The sequence below is a fragment of the Anolis sagrei genome, chromosome 1 (genome assembly GCF_037176765.1).
Source record: "Anolis sagrei isolate rAnoSag1 chromosome 1, rAnoSag1.mat, whole genome shotgun sequence".
Taxonomy (NCBI): Eukaryota; Metazoa; Chordata; class Lepidosauria; order Squamata; family Dactyloidae; genus Anolis; species Anolis sagrei.
In genome coordinates, this window is record NC_090021.1 from 280,615,412 (window position 1) to 280,640,860 (window position 25,449).

The window sequence follows — 25,449 nt, forward strand, 5'->3', positions numbered from 1 at the left end:
ATTCAGATTTCTGCATTCTTCCTCTTGTGTACCATCACATGCCATTATGATCCAGAGGACCCTTTGTTCTCCAGGCGTGACTTCTAATGAAGTTTAATGAGCGTAGAATCAAGAAAGCATTGTTATGCAGGTGAAATTATGCAACTGGATCTCTGGATTAAACACTTGAGTTTTAGAGGGCATATTTTGTGAATAGTGTCAAGACCAAAGAGAAAATTACAGTGACCTCTTATTTTGTTCTGTAATAATGTAGTTGGAAGCTGGTACTCTCTTTTTAATTGGACCTGTGAAAGACACTTTTTATTTGGCAGAGGAATGCCTCATGAAGGTTTTAAAAGGGGAAAAACCTGGTTAGCCTTACAGCAGTTGATATGACGCCTTACATCGAGTTTAACTATGTTAAGAAATCTAGTCAAAGGTATTACTGTAGAAAGGAGCGGGTGATCCTTTAGCCCACATTTCAATTGCATAAGCATGGCTCAGTTATTAGTAGCGTTAACACCTTACTTCCATATTAGAATTATCTTAATAAAGAGTAACAATGATATTTAAAATGCTATGGGAATTAGTTCAGAGATAAAGTTTATCTGGACATTCCGTCTTGCTTTTTGACATTTATTTCTTCACAATATGCTTGTTTTATTTGGAGAGAATGTGAATCATAGGGATAAATGCAGTACCTGAAAGAACTATTCAAGAGAGTGATACAGGAAAGTGAATATGAAATACATAGCACTGCTCAATACTTCCTTTTCTAGGCAAGTGTACTGCAGCGTTTTCAAATGTTCAGTTGGTTATAATTTGATAGGTGCTTCATACCTCCTCTGATTTAGTCTTCCATATACTGGTTAGAAATGAAGGATCTTAATTGTGAAGAAACCATTTAATCTCTACAATAATGAGTGAACTTATCCTTCACAAAATAAGGTGAGAGATGACAGAATTATTAGGATCCCAACATTGAAAGTGTTAGAGAGACTTCTGTGTATCAGGCAGTTTATTTCATTCATCTTTATTTACAGCATTTGCATGCTACTTCACAGGTTTATAACATAGACCTATATATTTCAGAAGTATTTTATAACACAAACCAATTTTGAAGGTTTCCGGTGAGCAAACATAATACCACAAGGAAAACAAAATATGATAAAACTGATAGCATACCAAAACTAAACATGTTGTTGCTGTTGTTCATTTGTTCAGTTGTTTTCGACTCTTCGTGACCTCATGGACCAACCCACGCCAGAGCTCCTTGTCGGCGGTCATCACTCCCAGCTCCTTCAAGGTCAATCCAGTCACTTCAAGGATGCCATCCATCCATCTTGCCCTTGGTCGGCCTCTGTTCCTTTTTCCTTCCATTTTCCCCAGCATAACTGTCTTCTCTAAGCTTTCCTTTCTTCTCATGATGTGGCCAAAGTACTTCATCTTTGCCTCTACTATCCTTCCCTCCAATGAGCAGTTGGTTGGGCTTTATTTCCTGAAGTATGGACTGGTTGGATCTTCTGGCGGTCCAAGGCACTTTCAGAACTTTCCTCCAACAATTAAACATACAGATTTTAAAATTGAGAAGTCTAGACACCACAAATTTCTTAGGTAAAGATTTACAACAAGCTCGTGACTAGCCATAAAAAATGATTCAGAAATTGTAACAAGTTTGCCTTTCTGGGAAAGACTTCCATAATTAGGATGCCGTTACTGAAAAGGCTCTCTCCCTGGTTGCCAGCCACTTCAGTTTGTTCTGCCAGGGCACGAGAAATAAGTCAGGTTATAAGCAATTTTTTGAACATCAAAATGAACAACTAGGCCTAAAATTGGGATTGTAAACTTCCGATTTTAAAATAGGCTGGATGTCAATAATGTAGATAGGTGAATCAGAACAGGTTCATAGCAGTTTGGGGGTCCTCCTGGACTCAGCACTGATGCTTGATGCTCAGGTATCAGCGGTGGCTGGGAGAACTTTGTACAGTTAAAACATGTGCACCAACTGTGACTGTACCTCAAGAAGCCTGACTTGGCCATGGCGGTCCATGGCTTGGTTACATCTAGTCTGGATTACTGCAATGCATTCCACGTGGGGCTGCCTTTGAAGGCGGCCTGGAATTTGCAGCCAGATTGTTAACTGGAGCTAGTTATAGCGAACGGACAACACTGCTGCTGAAGCAGCTCCACTGGCTGCCAATAAGTTTCTGGGCCCAATTCAAAGTGCAGGTTGTTACCTAAGATCTGCCAGGGAGGCCCTTCTCTCACTCCCACCTCTGTCACAATCATGGTTGGTGGGGATGAGAGAGAGGGCCTTCTCAGTGGTGCCCCCCCCCCCCCAGCTCTGGAACTCTTTCCCCAGGGAGATTAGATTAGCCTCCCACTCTGTGCATCTTCCGGAAAGACTTGGATATTCCAATGTGCCTTTGAATAATAGTTAGCTGTTGATCAAGTCCGCCTAGCTCTAATGTTTAGTTTGGATCTCCACCACTTTATTCCCAGCCTGGCTCTACAGTTTTACGTTTGGACAAGCCCTTGCCCTGCTCAAGTCTCAAATCTACACATGCCCACTTTTTCAGTTATTGGTTGTTTGTTGTGTGGTCCATGTTTTATGATGTTTTTTTATTTTATTGGTTTTACTGTTTTAATAAAATTGACTCTTATATGTTTTTAACTGTGTTACTCTGTAACCTATGCTTATATTTGTCTTGGCCCCCATGTAAGCCACCCAAGTCCCTTTGGGGGGATGGAGGCAGGATATAAGAATAAAGTTGTTGTTACTACTACTACTACTACTACTACTACTGTCAATAAGAGTAGCCACTGTAGAACAAGAGTACCCATTCAGTATTAGGGAGGAAAAGCATTTGTAGATAAACATGTGCTTATCTACAAAACATGCTTATCTCTGCAATGTATGAAATGAATTCTGTGTGCTGCTGCTAAAGGACTCATGTCCCAAGACTGGAAGGATAAAACTGTTGTTCAGTGTAGTTGTAGCTTAATATGTATTTTATAGAAGCAAAAGTATTTTTGGGAAATAGTTAGCTAATATCAATGTATGCACATAGTCCATGTTCATATAATATATGTATGCACATAGTCCATGTGCACTCTCTCTGCACAGCAACCCATCTGGGAAAGAGTGAGCAGAGGAAGGCGTGCGCCGAGAAAAAGGGGAGAGGAAGGAGAGGAGAGAGAGCTCCAAGAGAGGGAGCAGAAGGTGCGCGTCATCTCCGCACAGCAACTAAGCTGGGAGAGAAAAGAGAGCAGAGGAAGATATGTGTTGAGAGATGAAGGAAAGGAGAGGAGAGGAGCAAGAGCTCTGAGAGAGGAGGAGAGGAAGTTGTGCACGGTTACTGTGTGGAGAGGGTGTGCACCTTTCTCTCCTCCTCTCTTGGAGCTCTTTCTTCTTCCTCTCCTCTCTCTCTTGGCACACACCTTCCTTTCCTTCTCCCAGCTGGGTTGCTCTGCCGAGAGGGACAGGAGAGACCTGCACCTTTTACTCTTCAGTCCTTCCCACTTTCGCCCTTCCCACCTCAATTTATTCCCTACTTTTCCAGCCCCCCCCTTTCCACCCCAGTCTTCCCTTTTTCTAGTTTTCCCCTTCCTACCCAAGTCTTTACTATCCCCAGCCCCTATTTCCCACTTTTCCTGCTCCCTTTCCATCCCAGCCTTTCCCAGCTTCCAGCCTCTCTTTCCCATTTCAGTTTTGGTCCTTTTCCCACCGCACTTTCTTTCCCAGCCCCTCCTTCTCACCTTTCTCAGTCTTTCTCACTTTCCCGGCCCCCTTTCCCACCTCAATATTTCCCACTTCTCCACTTGCCACCTCCCCACTCCAATCTTTCCACCTTTCCAGCCTCCCTTTTGCACCCCTGTCTTGGTCATTTCGCAATCTTCCTTTCCCCATCCCGTCTTTTCCAGCTGCCACTCTTTCCCACTTCAATTTCCCCAGCTTTTCCCAATCCCCCCTTCACAATCTAGACTGGGGTATTTCCCACTTTTCCAGCCCTCCTTTCCATCTCAACCTTTTCCAGTTTCCAGCCCCTCTTTCACACTTCAGTCATTCCTCCTTCCCCAATTGCTCCCTTCCCACTCAATCTGTCATACTTTTCCAGCTACCCCCTTTCCACCTCATTTCCCCACTTTTCAATCACCCCTTCCCATTCCAACCTTTTCCTGTGCCCAGTCCTTCTTTCCCACCACTTTCCCAAGCCAGTCTTTCCCACTTTTCCTTATTCATATACACACAGTGTTTCTCTCAAACTGTATAGTTAAAATAAACTATGATGATTACTGGAAGGATACGTATGCACATTTATGTTGAAGAAGGTTAGAATAATGATTTAATCATAGTTGAACAGTCTTATATTAAATTAATATTTTATTCAAAAATATTTGACCTACTGATGCCTGAATTAATATAATTTTATTGGTATCTGTTTCTATTTTAAAATTTACCAGTAGCTACTGAATTTCCCACCTTCGCCTTATACTCGAATCAGTAAGTTTTCCCAGTTTTTTGTGGTAAAATTAGGTTCCTTGGCTTATATTCGGGTCAGCTTATACTTGAGTATGTATGGTAAAAAGATACTGGTGGCTCAGTGCCATGAATTGCAGGGAATTTGCAAAAATGTGTCATGTGCTCAGTCCTTGCTTTCTCTATTATTACTGAAACAACAGCTTCTATGACAGGTACAGCCTCTGAGCAGTCATTTGGGGAATCTGAGTGCATTGCAATTGTTAGGAAGTTACCAGAGTATGAGCTGCTGTGGCCTTTTGGTCATAAACACCCATTGCTTTCCAGAAATGAGGAATGTTCCCAAACTGCTTTTGCCTTGTAATAAGTTGTAAGAGCCTTTCTTCAAGTGAAAAAACAATATCTACAATTATGATTGTGTTTAGGCCCATGTCTTCATATTTGTATTTTCAAGACACATAGTAACACTTTAAAAGTTACAGATTACGTTTGAAAAGGAGAAGAAAATAATTATGTTCTACTGTTATTTATTACATTTAGAAATGTGATGCCCTTGAATAAAAAAATAGATTGCATAATGTTTTAGGTTGATTGAAGTATAAATTGGTGTGAATGTTTTACCTTTTCATAATTTGGGTTTTATTGTCACTTCTGTGCGCACTGTTAATGTAGACTCTTAAGTTAATTGTGATTTGCTAAACCGTTGTGATGTTGTGTGTTGCTGAAACATTGCAGTGTTTTTAAATTATCTTTCAGTTAAATACTAAACTATGTAAGTTGTAACTCAATATATTCTGTTTTTCAGTTACAGAATTTGACTTCATTTTGTTCTTTCCCACAGATGAAAGACCTGTGACACTAGAACTTGGATTATTCATCTTCTCAGATAATTTAAGTTCTTCTGTAGGACAAATGCTGTGAGAACACAATGTGGTGAATCAACAGCACAGAAACCCTGGACCTTGTGAAACCAGAGCGAGGAGTTACAATGTTTACTTTGTGAACTAAAACTGTGTAGTAGTGGGCAGAACATCTGAAAATGCGGCCATGGACTGGCTCCTGGCGTTGGATTATGCTCATTCTGTTCGCTTGGGGGACCTTGCTGTTTTACATAGGTGGACACTTAGTACGAGACAATGAACATCCAGATCATTCTAGTCGTGAACTGTCAAAAATATTAGCAAAACTTGAACGGTTAAAACAGCAAAATGAAGATTTAAGACGAATGGCAGAGTCACTCAGGTAGGCTTTTAAAAACTGTTATTGTTGTCATCATCATTGTGTGCCTTCAAGTGATTTACATTTTTTTATATAATTCCAAGGGGTTTTCTCGGTGAGGTTATTACTCTTGTAAAGTTTCATTTCCTCTGTTCGAACATACAGGACAAAACTGAATTAATAATGAAATGATCCATTGGTGAATAGTATGAGCTGCATACATGTGGCTTGTATCCATTATGGAACAGACCTCCTTTTTTCACAGGCATGTATTTCATGTTGAGATATAATGATATTATCATTGTCTGATATGTTGGTAGTTGCCTTCTTTATGAAACTTCCATTTTGAAGACTTTGAAACTGCTGATAAACATTTTAATATCAAACTCAATCTATATTCATAGATCTGTAATTGTTAGGTAAATCAGTATATGAGCTTTATTTTATTATCAGCAGAATTTGAAAATGCAGTGTCTGCTTCCTGAATGGAAGGAGAGCATGAAGAATGAAAATCATCTAATTTTATTTTTGGATACTTAAGTAGCTGGATTACATAATCTTCTTGCTGCATGTCTTCAATCATTTATTCCTCTCTAAAAAGTTAAATTGGATTTTAAGTGAAGACAGAAGCATAGCCAATCCTAATACCAAGGGATAAAGTAGAAATGCAAATGAGAGAGAAAAGAACAAGGTGAATTTAGTCATGGGCCAGAATGCTATTGGGGTTTTATGGTAGTGTAATTGAGAATCGAACTCTTCAGTATGTCTTTAAACATAAGGTTTGCTCTGCACTTCATTTTTCATATCTAACCTTGGGATAGCTCTAGCCTGGACCAGTCCAGACTCTAATTACGCACAATCATGGAAATGTATACTCTACCACCTTTATATAAGATCCCAAAAGCTTTATACGGACCTCTCATGCTGATATGTGAAACTAGGGGAGTAACTATGGATAACTTTTCACTTTGCATTCCTAACTATCCCAACGTATTAATAAATGGAATGGGAGTGATTAGATTTACATAGTACCAGTTGGTAAAATCCTAATCAGGTTTTAGAGAGCTTGAAGTGACCAATTCAGATTGGATTCCCAGAAAGAGGAAATTCTAAATGAAGCTATTTGTAAATGTACAAATATTAAGGATTCTATAAATATGCATGACAGTAGTGGAGTGCAAAGGAACACTGATTATACGAGCCTCCTATGTTTGCAGATGGGGCTGATGCACTGAATTTTTTCAAAAGGGAAAGCTTAATACAACTGCTATCCCTTCACTTTGTTAAATTTTGTTCACTAACAGCCTTACAACCCTCTGGTCAAACACTGGAACCTCGATATAGTTTTGGAGGACAGGATTTAGTTTCAACAGCAGAATCCTAGTCATGAAGTGGGATGTTCATACTCCTTTTTATTGTGGCCTGGAGATTGCACAATTGGTGGTAAGAGACTCGACAGTCTGGTGATATCTCTGATGTTGGGGGAAATGCTCATTCAGCTGAGCTTTTTCCATGTGTTATAGAATCAAGTCAGCAGGATCAGTTGAATGTGAAATATAACAAATGCTACCTTTGATTATCAGGAAAGTTATTAGTTACTTCAAACATGCATAGATGAAAATGTGGCTTTGTTAGTGATGCAGTGTATCAGATATGGTGAGCAAAAGCCAAAGTAAACAAATTTAAATTGTGGTATTAAAAACTGACATAAAATGTAGCTGTGTCCCCAAAATCCTACTTCAGTGCATCATCATGACAAGGAGGTGTATAAAAGAGTGTAGGGGCAAGAATCACAGAAACACATGTAAAGTTTTTTTACTCTTATTCAGGCATTACTTACAAAGATGGAAGTTATTGTATATTTGGGATGTTGGAATTTTGATATAGTATATATATATATACATACACACACACCCTGTCCAAAATGAGTCTTTTGTCACATTGTGAGGTGCAGAATGTAGGGGGTGGTATATATAACTAATATTTAGCTGAATGGTCCTTGAAGCTTATCTATAATGAAGAACTGTGATAATGCAGTTTTTTCTAATGGAGAGGAGACTTTTAATCATATCCAACATATTGTTATTTAATATTAACAAAATATTTGTACTCTATCCTGTACAGTGAAACCTCTACTTGGGTTTCGATTTGACATAGCAGCAGCATTTTGAGTTAAGAGCTGGCGCCAGAGGGAGTGCTAGCATGAGAGTCCAGGGCTTTAAGGCTTCAAGGGAGCAGCCTCTGTGTTGCTCCACGTGACTGTGCATTTACATTTATTTGTTATTCACAAAATACATTTTCTTATTTAAAACGCGTAACAAAAAAATTTGGGAATGGATTAATAGCATTTCAATGCATTTAGATGGGAACATTTACTTTGAGATAAGAATGTATTAAGATCTTGGTCACTGAACAAATTAAACTTATGTCAAGGTATTGTTGTTGCTGCTGTTATTATTATTACTACTACTGTTATTCCTCCACTTTCCTCTCTTCATAGAGACCCAAAATTCACAAGATTAAAAACAATGCAGTTTAAAACTTACAATATATAAATATTAAAACAGAATAAAATCTAAAATTGTTGAAACAAATCAGTTAAAATCACATAAAACCATAGAAACAGTAAAAATAATTAAAACACTTTACAAAACCACATGGCTTGTTCTTCAAAACTCACAAAATCTCAGGGCAGGATACGACTTATATTATATTTAAAAAACTAAAGTTGGTTCACATCTTCCTTTGGAAAGGATGGTATACAAATCAAATAAATGATTTTAAAAGTAATTTCCTTTTAATAAGCCACACTGCTGCTTCTGCACTGGCAAAAAGTTCAACAAAACGTTATTTTGAATCCCTTCCAGCTCTATAGCAGGGCTGCATTATACAGTCATCTTCATAATTTTACCTCACTGCATTTTCTTCTAAGCACACACCAGGAAATTGGAAATCACAAGATAAACAGAAGAATTATCTTACAACATTCAAATATTATGGATGATATTTTCATCATTAGCAAGGTAATTTTTAATGTTTACAGCACAAAATAAAGCTTATTAACTAGAGACTATTTCATGAAAACAGGGAATCTGGGGGACAAGGTTAATTGAAAGCAACTACGGCAATACCCTTTCTCAGGGCACCTGAGAAAAGCAAGATTCTAACATGTCATCAAATCTAATGGGCGGGGCATCTCAATGTTGGCAATGTAATTTAGCCAAAAAAGGTGAGAATTAGACTTGAGTAGATAAGGTAATTTGCCAGTGACTGAAAATGGTAATGCAAATATGCTTCAAATACGTACAGACAAATTACTGCATTTTAAAAACCAGGTAACTACTACCAAGTACACGTTTACTGGTATGAATGCCACTTTTTACACATCTGTGTTTCATGATCTTGGGACTACGGATCTGAAAACCAGATAAACATTTTCTAATATATATGTGTTTTGATACCAGATTTGATTCTGATATTAGATCAAAGAGCTCATAACTGATAAATTGACATAACAGTCATATTGATAAGTAATTCACACTGGCTGAATATAGCATTCCAAACTTTTCATCTTATTTATTTACAACAGTTATATATTCCCCATTATAGAAGGGTTAATTGCTTCAATGAATACTTGAATTGGTTATCAGGGAATCCCTTTGCACCTGCTGAAAACACAAAAGCACTACATGTGAGAGTATTATGGAATATGATTAAGGCAGGTATGGAGAAACACAGGCTTGGGGGCAGATGAGGCCTCTTTGGTTTTGTTCTCAGACCCTCTTCTCTCTCACCATCCTGTTCTTCCTTCCTTTTCTCTTTCCTTCCTCCTTCCCTTGCTCCCTCCCTCCCTTACATCCCACTTTTATTCCTTCCTTCTCTTTTTCCTCCCTCCCTTCTCTTTTTCCTCCCTCTTTCCTCCTGGGGGATGTTTAGCTGAGAGAAGAGAAGGTAGAAGGAACATGAGAACCATGTTTCAAGATTTAAAAGGGTGTCCCATTGAGGATGAGGAGGGGGAAATCTGACTTTCTGCTGCTCTAGAGACCAGGGCACAAGGGATCAATGTGTTCAAATGGCAGAGAAAGAGATTCAACTGAAAAGATTAGGAAAAATTCCTGGAGAGTGGCATAGAAGGCTTGAAGTGTGGTGGAGTCTCCTTTTCTCGAGGCTTTTTCATAGAGGCTGTCTATTGGGAGTGCTTTGATTGTGCCTTCTTACATGGCAGGGGGTCGAACTGGATGGCCCTTGAGGGGTCTCTTCCAGTTCTAGGATTCTAGGATTATATATCAGGAATAGGCAATACGGGGGTCTAATGGATACGCTTTTTCTCTCCTGTCCAACATCTTATCCTGACCAAGGCCAACCTTTTTGGGATCCAGACATTTCCAATCTTTCCTTCACTTCCTATCTCCGAAAGAGAAGAGGAAGGAGAGGAAAGGGCAGGGAGGGGGCTTGGGGAGAACCCCCTTCTTCCTGGCCCACCCACCCCACTCACGCCCACCATGTGACCCCCAAGTTAGAAAGTTTGCCCATGCCTGGATTAGGGTGTCTGCCTAGTTCAGACGGTGAGCTTTTGCTCATTATAAAACATAAGTGCTTCTAAACACCACAGGTTCCCTGAGGCAATTTGCAAACCTCAGGAATTATGTACTTAATAGTTGGCATGTAGATGGGCAATTTGTGTTGTACTCAAAGTGCCGGTTTGAGCCCCTTTCGGAGGAGATAAATATGGGGCATATATAAATAAATAAATGAGTGTTTCAATCAAAAATTAGGTATCTGATCCTCTGTTATGATGATTGGGAAGAAAAGTTAACCCACAGCAGCAACCCCTATTCTAGCATGAACAGTTTTTCACATTACACCCCAGCCACTGTGATAATTAATTATTGTTGTTATTGTTATTATCATTATTATTATTCTAATTACATTAAAGCAAATATGTTTTCATATCCTAACCATTCACTTCAGCAAGATAGGGAGCCACGGTGGCACAATGGGTTAAACCCTTGTGCTGGCTGAACGGCTGACCTGAAGGTCGGTGGTTTGAATCTACAAGATGGGCTGAGCTCCCATCTGTCAGCTCCAGCTTCCCATGTGGGGCATGAGAGAAGCCTCCCACAGGGTGGTAACACATTCCAGCATATTAATAAGTGAATGGGTGTGACCATGTCCCCTGGTCAACTTCCCTGCAGACAGCCAATCCTCCCACACCAGAAGCGACTTGCAGTTTTTCAAGTTGCTTCTGACACAGAAAAAAAGTCCCACAAGATTCGTTTCTAGATGATCGGTCTTTTTCTTGAAGACAATTTATGTCTAACCAATCTAGCATAGCAATCTTTGATTGATTGCAGAGTTGCAAATTAAAATACAAAACTTTGATGTTAAACATTTTTTAATGAATCATCTTTATTATGCAGATTTTCAGTAATTATGACATACAGTACGAAGGGAGGGATAAAGGGAAGTACAATTGGGGGGATAGGGGGTAGGGGTGGGGGGATGGAAGGTAAGGGAGGTAAGGGAAGGGAATAAGGGAGGGGAGTGAGGTGGGATGACATGTTAAACATATGGTTGGCTTCCAGTAGAGTCCGCAGGGTAAAAAAACCAAACAAAAGACTTGCTTTCTAGTTTCTTTGTAACAATTTTTTATATGTATATAAAACACCTTCACTGTTGTTATATCTGAATGTTTTTCCTTTCCTCTAAATATTTCTTCAGTGGTTGCCAGTCGATCCTCCTCTTGTTACTTTATTCATAAACCATATTCGCCAAGTCGTCCATTTCCATATATTCCCTAATTTTCAGAATCCAATATTCGAATGTAGGAAGTTCTTTAGATTTCCATTTTCTAGCTGGAACATTCCTTGCTGCGGCTGACAAGTAATACAGTAACTTATCATTATTTAGCCCTGGATCAAAATCTAATAGATGTAGTAAGTAATACTCCGGGTTCAACTCGAATTTAGTCTGCAAAATTCTTTGTGTATGTGAATGTATCTCTTTCCAAAAGCTTTTTACTTTTTTGCATTGCCATCATATGTAGTAATAGGTGCCTAATTGGTCTCCGTATCTCCAGCAGCTGCTACTTGTGCCTTTATAAAATTTTGCCAATTTTGGGAGGGTAAGATACCAACGATAGAACATTTTTTTGCCAATTTTCAGTTACATTAGTCGATTTGGAATATTTTGGTTTTTTCCTCCATACTTTTTCCCATCCCTTAAACAATATATTGTGACCACTGCCCATTTCAGCATATTATCTTTTTTTAATTCGGTCTCTGCGTCTCTTTCCAGTAGTTTTCAGTATAATATCTTTATTAATTTCTTTTCTTTTTTCATTACTATGTCCCAGATCGAATCTTGTGAAGAAAACTTTGATGTTAAACTTTGACAGCATTACTCATCTGGCAAACCACCAATGTCTATCCAAAATGATAAAAGATCATATTCTCATAATCTTTGTGTTATGATTTTGCCATCAGAAGATTTGTACTCAACCACCTTTATTTTGCAAATCCGAATTCAACATATAGTAGTGTTTTAAATAGCACTTTTATTTTATCTTTATGCTTTATTAATGACAAATAATGTACACAAACTTTGTTTTAGTGCTAAAAATAAACACCCTAAAATCAAAAATAAAGAAAAAAAATCTAAAATCCTAAACACTTCTGTTACCAAGCATTTCGGATAAGGGATACTCAAACTGTACTAGCTATTCAAAAACAAATAGGTCAGCCATGTTGGGCTCAGTTAAGACTTCTCTTTGTGTGTGTAGTTTTGAAGATCTTTTCTGATTCAAAGCAGTTTATTTAATGACCGCATATATAAAAGGAACTAAATAAAATATAGTGATGTTATAAGATGTCAAATAGATATCCAAAACCTATTACACAGAGACATAGAGTTCTGCAACAATATATTGTAGAGAATTATAACTCAGTAAAGAAACATTGCTGTTTCCTGTCGATTATTTTTTTAAATATAGTTACATGTAAGTTAGTGAGAAATTATAAGGCTATTAATAGCAGTTGTAGAAATAGTAGCTTTTTGTTTTTGGAAAAATTGGGAATAATATACTTCCTGGTGCTTGCAGCATTCACCTATCCCTTTCAGGAGATTTTGTGTTCCTTGCACAATAGTCTTTGGTGAAACTTTTTGAAAGGGAACAGCATTTGCCCAGTGCATGGTGTTCCTCATGCATATATAATCAGGGATTACAACTGCTTGGTTTCATTCTGGTTTCTTATGATTACATATCAGAACTTAGACTTCAGTTCATAGCTGTTTCTGTCTCGTTCTTGCAACATTAGATTTCATTCTTAAATCTTTATTTATGCTTTCAGAGGAAATTCGGCATAAAATACTATACAGCTTTCAGTGTCAAAGTTCTTGTGTCTATGATGGTATTTTATTGTATTGTAATGTATTGCTATAGTATTTATTATTATTTTTTTGATCTTGACACAGTCTGGATATTGGCTTTTCCAACTCTTAGAAATCAGAACTACCAGTACTGTATATGCAAACTTACTTGTTGCACTCTTTTGGTTTTGTAATAGGATACCAGAAGGTCCTGTTGATCAGGGTCCTGCTGCAGGAAGAGTACATGCTTTAGAAGAACAGCTAATAAAGGCCAAAGAACAGATGGAAAATTATAAGCAACAAACAGGAGATGGTTTGTATATGCCTTTTCTTTCTGTATCTTAGAATGGAACACAAATGTGTGTCTTTTGTAATGAGACAAATGTCAACAGTCCTTTACTGTCCTTTCCCCTCCATTTTGTTAGTGGGCTTAGGAAAAGACCATGAAATATTGAGAAGGAGGATTGAAAATGGAGCCAAGGAACTTTGGTTTTTTCTCCAGAGTGAACTGAAGAAACTAAAAAGTATGGAAAGAAGTGAACTCCAAAGGCACACTGATGAACTTCTATCTGACTTGGGTGATCATGAAAGGTACTAACCATTGTTATTGCTGAATGTTTGGAGTACTAAAGCTTGTAAACTATATGAAAGAGATGATAACAATATGCTTCATTTTGATTTTGAGATAGTCTTTGGATAATAAATGAAATATTGAATTAGCTTATTTTACAATCAAAATATAAATGCATAGTTTTGAGATATGCCTTCCTCTGTTCTGCTGTACAATGTATGGCACTTTTGCTTGTATATATTTTCTTATAAATGCTTGCATGAAAGAATTAGTTTTCTTCTGTAAATCTCATTCAGTGTGTTCAGTGGTTAAATCACACCAAGGGTCTCATAGCTCACATGTGTACAGTACGGTAACACTGTCTCTTATTTTGCTCATATTCAAAAAAGTTTGGTCACTGAAGTGCTGCACGTAAGAGACATAATGGCTTCATACAGACAAAAGTTTATCTTTGTTTCATGATAGTGTTCCCCACTGAATATGAGTAAGTGAACCTAAATAATTTAAGATGCTGTATCTTCCTTTCAGCAGTCTCTTCATTTCCTGAATTCTATTGTGCAAATGGCTTTTTAGAGACATATTCATAAGAGCACAGCAGATAACAATTGACCTTAATGCGACATTTCATAACTTTCAACCAGTTGAGGGGAAGTGCTTCTGAAACTGCTTGAAAGCACCTAATTTGGCATTATTGAGTGGGTTTTTTTTGGCAATTTATTTTCTGTGCAAATGCTTGGTAAGTACCACTGGGGAAGCAAGGGTCACACCTTTTCTACTCCAGCTTCGGCACTGCTGAGGAGGTCTGTGTTACACTCAAAGATTTACCAAGCAATTGCAAGCTATTATTATTGTCTGTTTCTTAATTTTACAAGGTATGATGTGCTCCAATAAGATCATTCACCCTGAGGGAGGTAAATGTTCTTATTATTCAGAAGGTTATTGTTGCTATTTTTGGAGTTAAAGCCAAAAAGCTAGGGTTGAATATTTCTCCCAGATTCAAATTTTCACTAGATCCATCATTTTTTAAAAGTTGTTTTTCAAAGTAATTTTACAGCTTTCTCTAAGACAATAAAACTGAGTTGCTGTAAGTTTTTGGGCTGCATGGCCATGTTCCAGAAGCATTCTTTCCTGATGTTTTGCCTGCATCTATGGCAGGCATCTTCATAGGTGGTGAGGTCTGTTGGAAAACTAGGAAAATGGGGATTATATATGTGGAATGTCTAGGGTGGGAGAAATAGCTCTTGTCTGTTGGAGGTAGGTGTTAATGTTTCAATTGGCAATCTTGATTAGCACTTAATGGCCTAGTAGTGTTCATGGTGTGGCCTCTTACTGCCTGGGGGCATCCTTTGTTGTGAGGTGATTAGCTGTTCCTGATTATTTCTTCTCCTGAGCTCCCCTGTCTTTATTTCTGTAATGATTTCAGAGGTTTTTTTAATACTGGTAGTCAGATTTTGTTCATTTTCATGGTGTCTTCCTTTCTGTTGAAATTGTCCACATGCTTTTGGATTTCAATGGCTTCTCTGTGTAGTTTGACATGGTTGTTGTTAGAGTGGTCCAGCATTTCTATGTTCTCAAATAATATGCTGTGTCCAGGTTGGTTCATCAGGTGCTCTGCTATGGCTGACTTATCTGGTTGAAGTAGTCTACAGTGGATTTCATGTTCCTTGATTCTTGTTTGGGTGATGCATTTCGTGGTCCCTATGTAGACTTGTCCACAGCTACATGGTATACGGTAGACTCCTGTAGAGGTGAGGGGATCCCTCTTAACCTTTGCTGAATGTAGTATTTGTTGGATTTTCTTAGTGGGTCTGTAGATTGTTTGTATGTTGTGTTTCCTCATCAGCTTCCCTATGTGGTCAGTGGTTCCCTTGATGTATGGCAAGAACACTTTTCCTCTGGGTGGATCTTTGTCTTTACTCTTGTGGCTTCTTCTTGGTCTTGAAGCTCTTCTGATGTCTGTGGTGGAGCATCCATAGGCCTATAAAGCCTAGTTTAGGTGGTTCAGTTCGTCTTGGAGGAGGTGAGGTTTGCAGATTCTTTTTGCACGGTCTGCCAGGGCTTTAATTGTACTTCTTTTTTTATTTGGGTGATGGTTCAAGTTTTTATATAGGTATCTATCCGTGTGTAGGTTTTTGGTAAACTTTCGGTAAACCCAATTGGGGAGCTCCAATCCAAACTTTCGGTAAACCCAATTGGGGAGCTCCAATCTGTGTGTAGGTTTTCGGTAAACTTTCGGTAAACCCAATTGTTTATCTGGTTTGTGGATGACTAGGTGTAACAGGATGAACGAGGAAATTACAGGTGATGAGGGAGAACGGTCTGTGTGTAATGGTAGGTTTGCTGCCACCACCCCAAATTACAGTTTGAGGAATTGTCTTGTTGTACTTGAGGTAAAATGTCTTCCTTTTGGCTCCCTTTCTGGTGACTGAACTGTAGAGATGTGGAGGCTTACTGGATCTAACCTTCTATGATGAAACAAGGCTGAGGCAGATTAACAGTAAACTAGAGAACAGGTTTATTGAAGTATTTGAAGCAAACAACTGACTACTGAGAGGTACATACGCGTAATTTGTTTCTGAAGCACAGACTTATTAAGCAAATGATTTCTTTAGAAGGAGTAACTTTTCCTTAACACGAGCTACTTTCCTCACACTATCCTGTAATATGTAACAGTGCGTTTCTTTGGCTAGCCGCCCCTGGCTGCCTTCCAGAGTATCTAGGTTTCCACTGGACTACTCTGACGCTTAGGGAAATAAACCCACTTGTATTCTGTCCTAATACAAGTAAACAAGTCTTCACTTTGACTGCCATAGTCAAACTACACAGAAGCACTTGCTCTTAATTATTTCCTAACTGTCTAATTCCTAGCTCACTAAGAAACTCTCTTCTCCCTGTCTGAAATCCTAATCTTTTCTCTGCTAGATCAAATCCTTCTCTCCCCCTTCTGTCAGAAATGACAGCCTATTTACACTCTCCTTCAACTCCTCCTCTTGGAGTCTGAACCAATCAGGAGTTAGCTGACTCCTCCCCTTGCCTCTCTGCCTATACCATCATGTCTGCCATCCTGAGCTGCCTTCCCAACATGGAGGCCAGCTCACTGACTTCCAGGCTGCGGCCTACAAGGAAAAGGTATGAGTTCATTACACTAGGACATCTAGAAATTGCAGTTTTCCTTCGTTTTCTTTTTCCATGGTGAATTGACTGTTTGGGTGTATGCTGTTAAGGTGGTCCAGGAACTTGTTTAGTTCTTCATCTTCATGGCTCCAAATGGTGAAGGTGTCATCCACATATCTGAACCATATAGTGGGCTTTTTTGTTGCTGTTTCCAGGGCTTGTTTTTCAGAGTGTTCCATGTAGAAATTTGCTATGACTGGGCTGACAGGGCTCCCCATAGCTACTCCATCTTTCTGTTCATAGAATTCATTGTCCCACTGGAAGTAGCTTGTGGTGAGCGGGGTGAGTTCTTGATGTAGTACATAGTGAGCCCAATATGGGTTTGTAACTGTGTGGCCAAAAGTTTTGCCAAATAGTATGTGGGGAATCCAATGGCACTCATGATGGGTTTGAGAGAGGTGGAGTCCTTATTGATTTTTGGGAGTCCATAAAGCCTAGGTGGGAGGGCTTCTGATTTGCATAGTTGTTGGCGTATTTAAAGTTGATTAAGGAGTTCTTTATCAGAGTGTTAATTTTTCTGGTTATTTTGGTGGTTGGGTCTTGTTTTAGTTTTTTGTATATTGTGGGTTCCAGGAGTTGTCTGATCTTTGTATTGTTCTGTTTCCATTATTACTGTGGCATTCCCCTTGTCTGCTGGTTGAATGATGATATCGGAATCCGAGTTGAGGTTTTTTATGATTTGCCTTTCTTTCCTTGTTATGTTGCTGGGGGAAAGTTTTGCCTTTCTCAGGATCCCTGCTGTTTACCCTCTTACTTCCGCTTCTTCCTTGGGGAGGCAGTAAATTACTGATTCGACATCGGCAATGATGTTTTCTACTGGAATCCTGGTGGTGGTAACAGCAAAAGTGTCTCCTTTGGCTAGTATGGATACTTGGTCTTTGGAGAGTTGTCTGTCTGTCAGGGAAGCTCTAGACAAGAAACTCAAGACAAGGGAGCTCCAGACAAGAAACAAATCAGGGACAGCTAATCACCTCTCAATAAAGGATGCCCCAGGCAGTAAGAAGCCACACCATGAAAACTGCTAGGCTATTAAATGCTAATCAAGATGGCCAATTGAAACATTCACACCTACCTCCAACAGACAACAATTCTTTCTCCTATCCTGGACATTCCACAGATATATAAACTTCATTTTCCTAGCTTTCCAACAAAACTCACAACTTCTGAGGATACCTGCCATAGATGCAGGTGAAACATCAGGAAAGAATGCTTCTGGAACATGATCATACAGCCCGAAAAACTAGTAGCAACCCAGTGATTCTGGCCATGAAAGCCTTCAACAACACAATAAAACTCAGACTTCTGTTATCACACTCCATTTTGCATTTCTGAAAAGGTAGTATCTCCTAAATATTATTTATTTATTATTTATTTATTTAAAACTTTTATATCCCGATCTTCTCAACCTCAGGGATTCAGACCGGCTTACAGTAAGGATTCAATGCTAATAGTACAATCTAAAAAATCATATAATAACGCGTTAAAATACATATCGATTAAAATTACAAATAAGCCAAATCGCCAAGATAAAATCATGTCCAGAATGATTTACAGAATTATTCGTTATTTTTAAATTTTCTGGATCCATTTCAAACTGATTTCAGGCCTGGTTATGGAACTGAAACGGCATTGGTTGCCTTGGTGGATGATCTAAGAAGAGGAGGTTGATACCATCGACCATGGTATCCTTCTGGGCTGTCTCTCTGGGATAGGGCTTGGAGGCACTGTTTTGCAGCAGTCCCGGTCCTTCCTGGAGGGGCAGACCTAGATGGTGGAGTTGGGGGACTCCTGTTTGACTCTCTGGCCTGTGGCCTGTAGGGTCCCTCAGGGTTCAGTTCTGTCCCCCATGCTATTTAACATTTACATGAAACCGCTGGGAGAGATCATCTGGAGCTTTGGAGTGCGGTGTCACGTTTATGTAGATGATACCCAACTCTATTACTCCTTTCTACCTAATGACAAGGATGTTGTTCTGGTCCTGAACCGGTGCCTGTCATCAGTAATGGACTGGATGAGGGCCAACAAGATGAAACTAAACCCAGACAAGACAGAGGTACTCCTGGTCAGTTGGAAGGCGGATTAGGGTGTGGGATTACAGCCTGTGTTGGATGGGGTCACGCTCCCCCTGAAGACTCAGGTCCACAGTTTGAGGAGATCCTGGACTCATCACCAACCCTGAAACCCCAGGTGTCAGCGGTTGCCAGGAGCACTTTTGCACAGTTAAAACTTGTGTGTTGCTCCCATACCTTGAGACGCCTGACTTGGCCATGGTGGTCCATGCCTTAATCACATCCCGTTTGGACTACTGCGACACTCTCTATGTGGGGTTGCCTTTGAAGATAGTTTGGAAGCTTCAAATAGTCCAAAGATCGGCAGCCAGATTACTAACTGGATCACAGTTCAGGGAGAGAACCACTCCCATGTTGCAGCAGCTCCATTGACTTCTGGTCTGCTTCCGAGCTAAATACAAAGTGGTGGCTCTTACCTTTAAAGCCCTAAACAGCTCGTGTCCGGACTATTTGACAAACCGCATCTCCCACTATAGACCAACTCGGACACTGCGGTCATTGGAGAAGGCCCTCCTCTCAGTTCCGCCCCCGTCCCAAGCATCTGGGAGAAAGGGCCTTCTCCATGGCTGCCCCCACCTCTGTAACTCCCTTCCTAAGAAGTTAAAGATGGCCCCCTCCCCCTTTCAAGTAACAGCTGAAGATGTACCTTTGCTCACTGGCTTACGAGTAGTAGTAGTAGTAGTAGTTGGTAATTCAACCGCTATACCTCTGATTAATAGTTACCATCCATATCCGTGCCCTGCTCGTCCCACCAGCTCAAGAGATACCTTTAGCAATGATTTGCTGTTTGCCCCAAGGAACTGGGAAATTGTTGTTTCTTTTCGATGTTTGATGTTTTGTCTTATGTCTGTAATAACAGGCTGTGATTTTTATTTAATTTTGGTTGTTAAGTCATAACTCATGTTTATATGTTGAGTTGTTTACACTTTGTTAATATGGATGTATTCTTGTTGTATCTGGGCATTAAATATTTGCCTTTTATGTTTGGAATCCGCCCTGAGTCCTTCAGGAAAATAGAGCAGAATATAAATAAAGTATTATTATTCTATTATTATTGTTAATTATTTTCATGCTAATAATTTTTAAATGATCACCAAACGTATTTGAGGTACATTGTCAAAATATTTTTAAAATAGCATTTTCAGTTGGGAAAAACCCTGTGAATGCGGTTTCTGACTTGTTAGGATTTTCTAACAAGAAATTTTCTAATGTCTGTTTGGTATTCCTTTCAACAGAAACAGCTTACTCAAATTGAAATTGCTTGTAAAAGGGAAACCACTCCCCTCACCTTTGACTTTGAAAATGTACTCCAGAAAGTCCTCCAGTCATCTAGAGTAGATTTTAAAGGTGCACAGCAAGGGTTGCTGGGTGGGGGAAAAGATAAACTGTTCCTCCTGGTTTCATTAATGTAATGACTTCCATCCATCAGAACAATTCCAATCTGTGCAATGATTTGATAAAAACACAATTCCCCTGGAAGAAACAATACAAAACCTTTTGATAGTCTTCTTTTATTTCTCGTAAATTTCTTCTGTTTGGAAAATTCACATAAATACAATGTTTGGTTTTACAAATCAAGGTATAGAACAAAATAGAGATGAATTGTAAAATAGATTAAGGCTGCAGCCCCCTACATTTAAGAAACAGTGAATATCATGAAACGTATTGTTCATGTGTTAAGTAATTGATTTATCAGCGTTTGAAGGCACAGTTTCATATGACATGCTGACTAATCAGAGACCTTTCTCATTTAATCTAAACTATTATGTATAATGTTTGTCTCTTATACTGCAAAAATTCACATACCTGTATTTACTCGAATCTAATGCACCATCGAATCTAATGTGCATCAGAATTTTCAAAACTCTGAAACCAAAAAAAGTATTTTCTGGCAAATGTAATGCACAGCAGCAAAAAGTGTGCTCTTTGTAATTTGCCCAAAAAATCCCAATATTGCATCGCATTGAGCAATGGTCATCAAATAGAATCTCCAGGTGCAGCTCCTGTTTCATGGATAAGCTAGATATTTATGTTGGCACTAAACCTTTTTTCAAATTTGGGACCAATCAGTAATCTTTGGCTTTAAAAATGCTGCTTTTTGGTTGGTTAATTATAAAATGTAGAGTGAAACAAATGTTAAAGATTATAGGGGCTACCACTCTTTTTTCTCCCTTTCAAATCCTAAGCAGTATCTTCATCAATATCACAGGCCTTACCAAGTGTTCTTCACTGCCAAGAATTTAGCTTAGGAAATTCTTAGGCTAAGTTTATTATTGCTAGCAAGTGACTAATAATATATTTCTAAGATCTGTGCAAAGATTGGAGCTTGGAATTTTAAAATTGTGAATTAGCTTATATACATATAACTATTAAAATAATTTTTTTCCAGTAATGAAAGTTCTCCCTTAATTCTAAGGACTTAATTCCTTAGAGAGTGGTCAGATTTATTTTTGTGTTTCTTTCTGTCTCTTTGATAGTGTTCATTTTCTCTTCACTCTAAAGGGGATGGCAAAAAGGGTTTTTTTGTACAGATAATTCTGATTAGATTCTTTCATCTTGTAACATGTCAGAAATAGAAGTCATACATATCCTTCGAGCCACACATTCCTGAACTTGCTTGGCTTTTCCTTATGTCATTACTTGAATGGCTGTATTTTACTGGTTTTCCTTGGAAGATGCTCACGGATGATACAGTGATAGAAAATATATTTGGAACTACACTTTTCCATGAAATAATGGAAATTCTACAGTATAGGAGAAGGGAATGTGTTTCTCTGCAGATATTGATGGAGTCCAACTTCTGCCTGTTTCAGCCCCCTTGGTAAGGGGCCAGATGAAAGGAATTGCAGCCTCACAATATCTAGAAGGACTACAGGGATCTATGAAACTTCATGGGAATGCCTAAGGACTCTCAGTTAACTGGCACCCATGGGGATTGGTAGATGCTGGATAATTGCAGTTTCTAACCTACCTAAAACTGTACCATACCATATATTCTGTACTGACTTGATATTAATATTGAAATAGCACAATGAAAAGCAAATAAAGACAAAGACAAACTTAATGTAACACAGTTTTACTGTATTGTAAGTACAGCTTTGTGAATACAGTATTTTTTTTTCCATTTTTGACCGGTTGCTTGAGTTCTAGTTGCTTGAGTTCCGGTTAACACAGTCTACTGTACTAATGCACTCTCTCTCTAGCTTGTTATGTTTATAACATCTGTAGCTGTACTTATAGATATGGAATATAGATGCCTTTAAATTGTGGATACATTGTCTTTAAAACTTCAGGAAAATGAAACTATATAGTCCGGTCGCTATCCTAAACTAAATAAATTACTTTATATGTACCAAGCTAAGGAGGGTAGCTTCTCTAGGAGTATATTTCATCACAGTATGAAGATTTCTGAAGCTATAATAGCCAAAAGAGTCTTATGGCACTGAAGTTGATTTATTCTTTGCCAATCTTGGCTCTAACTAGATTAATTTGTTTGCCAGAATGTTCAATAACTGTATATTTCCTTACTTTGACAACTGGAACATATTAAATTTGCCTCATATCTAGACCTGACATCAAAGTTAATAACATGTGAATTATTTATATCCCTGTTCATTTCTGTAAAACTGATATCTCAGGTACCATTGGCAAAATAATATTTTACAAGCTGTTTTGTGGATGTTATTGGCTTCAGAGGCAGGTTAAATTTCTGGGCTGATGGAAATTCTTGCTACTAATATTGATAACCATAATATTAGATATTAAACACAGAATACAAGTGATTTTATGGAAAGGATAAAATTATGTATTTCATTTCAGTGTAAATTAAAAATATATACAATTGGAACTTTAACTGTGATACAAATATTTAGATGTTAAAACTTGTCTTATATTTTGCAAATGAAAGGCGCAGTCCATCACCCCATGGATTCAACTAGACCTAGGACACAGTGAAGTCAGCTGCCTGTTCACTCAGAATATTTGTCTATTTAGCCAGGTATTGTTTTGACAGCAGTTGTCCAGAGTGTCATGCAGAAATCATTATTATCACTTGCTGCTTGACTATTTAAACCAGTGGTTCACAACCTTTTTTTTGAGCAGGGACCACTTGACCAGGGTCTATTTTGATCAGAGACTACTTGATCAGGAACCACTTTAACCAGGGACCACTCTCCAACATTAGTACCAAAAGTGTTACGAATCAGTTTTTGGTCAACTTTAGATTTGGTTTGGGGTGCTGATTCAGAAAATTGCATTGGATACCCATATCAGCTCTAGTTTCTGATACAGAACATATACCATGGTCAGCGACAGAGAAGGAATGGCAGGCGGTGTGAAAAGAGCAGAAATAAAAGAAAAGAAAATCAAGACAAAGGAAGGAAGCTTGCAGATCAGATTTTCATCATCACGGTCCACTGGTGATCCATACCCCACAGGTTAAGAACCACTGATTTAAACTGAAAGTACTAGGGACTGAACATGGCAGCTTCATGCTTTAGCCAAACTATAATTCTTTTTCTGCATCATGATGATGAAGGAAGGACATCAAACAGGAAGTGAGCCAACTTCCTGTCTCTCTTACCAAGATCCATTGAGGTGCACCTACTTATGGAATTGCTTCTATCAGTAGAATAGTGAGAGAGCTCCCCTATCTACATCATCTTCCCCGTGTACTCAAAATTCTCTGCAGCAGGCTGGAAAATCCCCACAGATATTTCCAAACTTCACCAAGACCTATGGCGTCATGTAGGGAAACAGAAGAAAAATATGAACTAATCCGGACTTTGGTTTTAACTGACGTGTTTTTAGCAACTGTTTATTTAATGTTGTTTTAATGAATTTGTTGGCTTTTATTATTGTGATGACACCGAATGGTGCTTGCTATAAGGCTGCTCTGAGTCCCCCCTTGGGGGAGAGAAGGGCAGGGTACAAGTGTATAAAATAAATAATAAATATGTCCCACTTGCAGTGCCAGAATGGCATCAGGAGATATAGCTGATGGCTACACCCCATGGGCCTGAAGCATATCTGAAGATCACAGAAGACAAATGTACTTTCTTTTACTTGCTAAGAAAACAGTTCTTTATTCAATAATGAAAGAGGGTCAAGTTTCATCATAGCTTTATATAAGCTCTGTTATTTTCCCAAAGTAGTGTACATGTCTAAACCGATTTAATTAAATGATAGGCAAATAAGAAGAACAAACATATCAAATTAAACTAAATAAACTAAAAAGAAAGATGTGCTAACTCTTCCATTCCAAAAACTTACGATTAAGACTCATAATCCAAAAAAATGAATATTTTGATAATTAAGTTTTTCTTTCATAATAAGCACATTTAAAGTCACTTCACATGTCCTTCATAACCTGTGTGTTCTTGCTGGATGAACAACTGGTAAATACATATTTTTACGATTGTTAATAAAGAAGGGATCATCACATTTTTACCATGATTTTCATTTAGATTTTTTTTGGTAAACTATAACTTATAAAACCATTAATTATTAATACTACATTAGACTCCCAGTCAAACAGAGCTCAAGCAACTGGAACTCTCAAGCAACCAGCCAGAAAATTGAAGAAATGTCTACTTTACATAAAAATGTTATAATACTGTAAAACTGTGTTGTATTAAGTTTGTAGTTATTGCCTTTAATTATTGCATTTCAATATTAATATTAAATCACTAAAGATTTTATAATATGGTATAGTATGGTGTTTAGTATTAGTCCCAAGAGACCTCCTGCCCTCTAACTCTCTGTTGTTACCAGCTACAACAGCAACAGGGCCACATACCTGCTCCTCGGTAGGCCCTCTTTTTTGGTTCCATGGCATGTAACCACCAAAGGAATGCCGGTCATAATGGTACAAAATCAGGAAGGGAGGTTGCCGAAAAGCAGGTATGTTATCCTGTCTCCATTATAGCTTACAGCAACTGGTCCCTATCTAGCAGTGCAGAATTAGCTTTGACACAACTGGGTAGTAAAAAAACTCTCTCGCCACCAAGGCAGCTCAGGGTGTCCTTGTTGAACAACATTATTTGTCTGTGTAAAACTAGCCATAGTTTATGTGAGGTGATATGCCATTCATTGTTAAGCTATTTTTTTTTAAGATTGGAGAAAGTGTATTTCAGACATTTAACATTGCTCTTGTAGATGACAGAACAGATATATCTGAAAAATGATTTCTATGTTTTCACCAAAAATGTTCCCATGTAGGCATGGAAACAATATGTGAAATTGCTTTTAAAAATCTGTTTTTCAAGTTTTGAGAAAATATGACAAGCTGAATACAGGACTGGCGAGGATTCTTGCAGTTTAGGACGTCTTGTACACAAAATTTCCACATGGTTGTTTTGCACAGAAAGCAGTGTTTTCTATGTAGGAAATAGCTTTTTCTGCCTGTAAAATACTATTTCAATGAAGGAATATGCATGTACACTGTTGTTATGACTGTTTTATTTATAATTTCCTTTCATTATTGATTCTCTCAATGCAAAAAAATCTAATAAAATATGGAATGGAAGAATTGAAGAGAAGCACAAAAAAAAATGGGAACCTATTTCTTTTAAGCCAGTTAAGCAATATAA

At 38.3% G+C, this 25,449-nt stretch overlaps 1 protein-coding gene across 2 annotated transcripts in view; it reads left to right on the forward strand.

The window, feature by feature from the left end:
* The window catches only part of FUT8 (fucosyltransferase 8), a 109,724-nt gene that overhangs the window by 38,403 nt on the left and 45,872 nt on the right, over window positions 1-25,449 (forward strand). For both annotated transcript variants that reach the window (XM_067462786.1, XM_060762854.2), the window contains 3 exons: window positions 5,301-5,701; window positions 13,243-13,358; window positions 13,471-13,636. In XM_067462786.1, coding sequence (XP_067318887.1) covers window positions 5,499-5,701; window positions 13,243-13,358; window positions 13,471-13,636 — 485 coding nt within the window. In that variant the 5' untranslated portion in view covers window positions 5,301-5,498. The remainder of the gene's footprint in view (window positions 1-5,300; window positions 5,702-13,242; window positions 13,359-13,470; window positions 13,637-25,449) is intronic.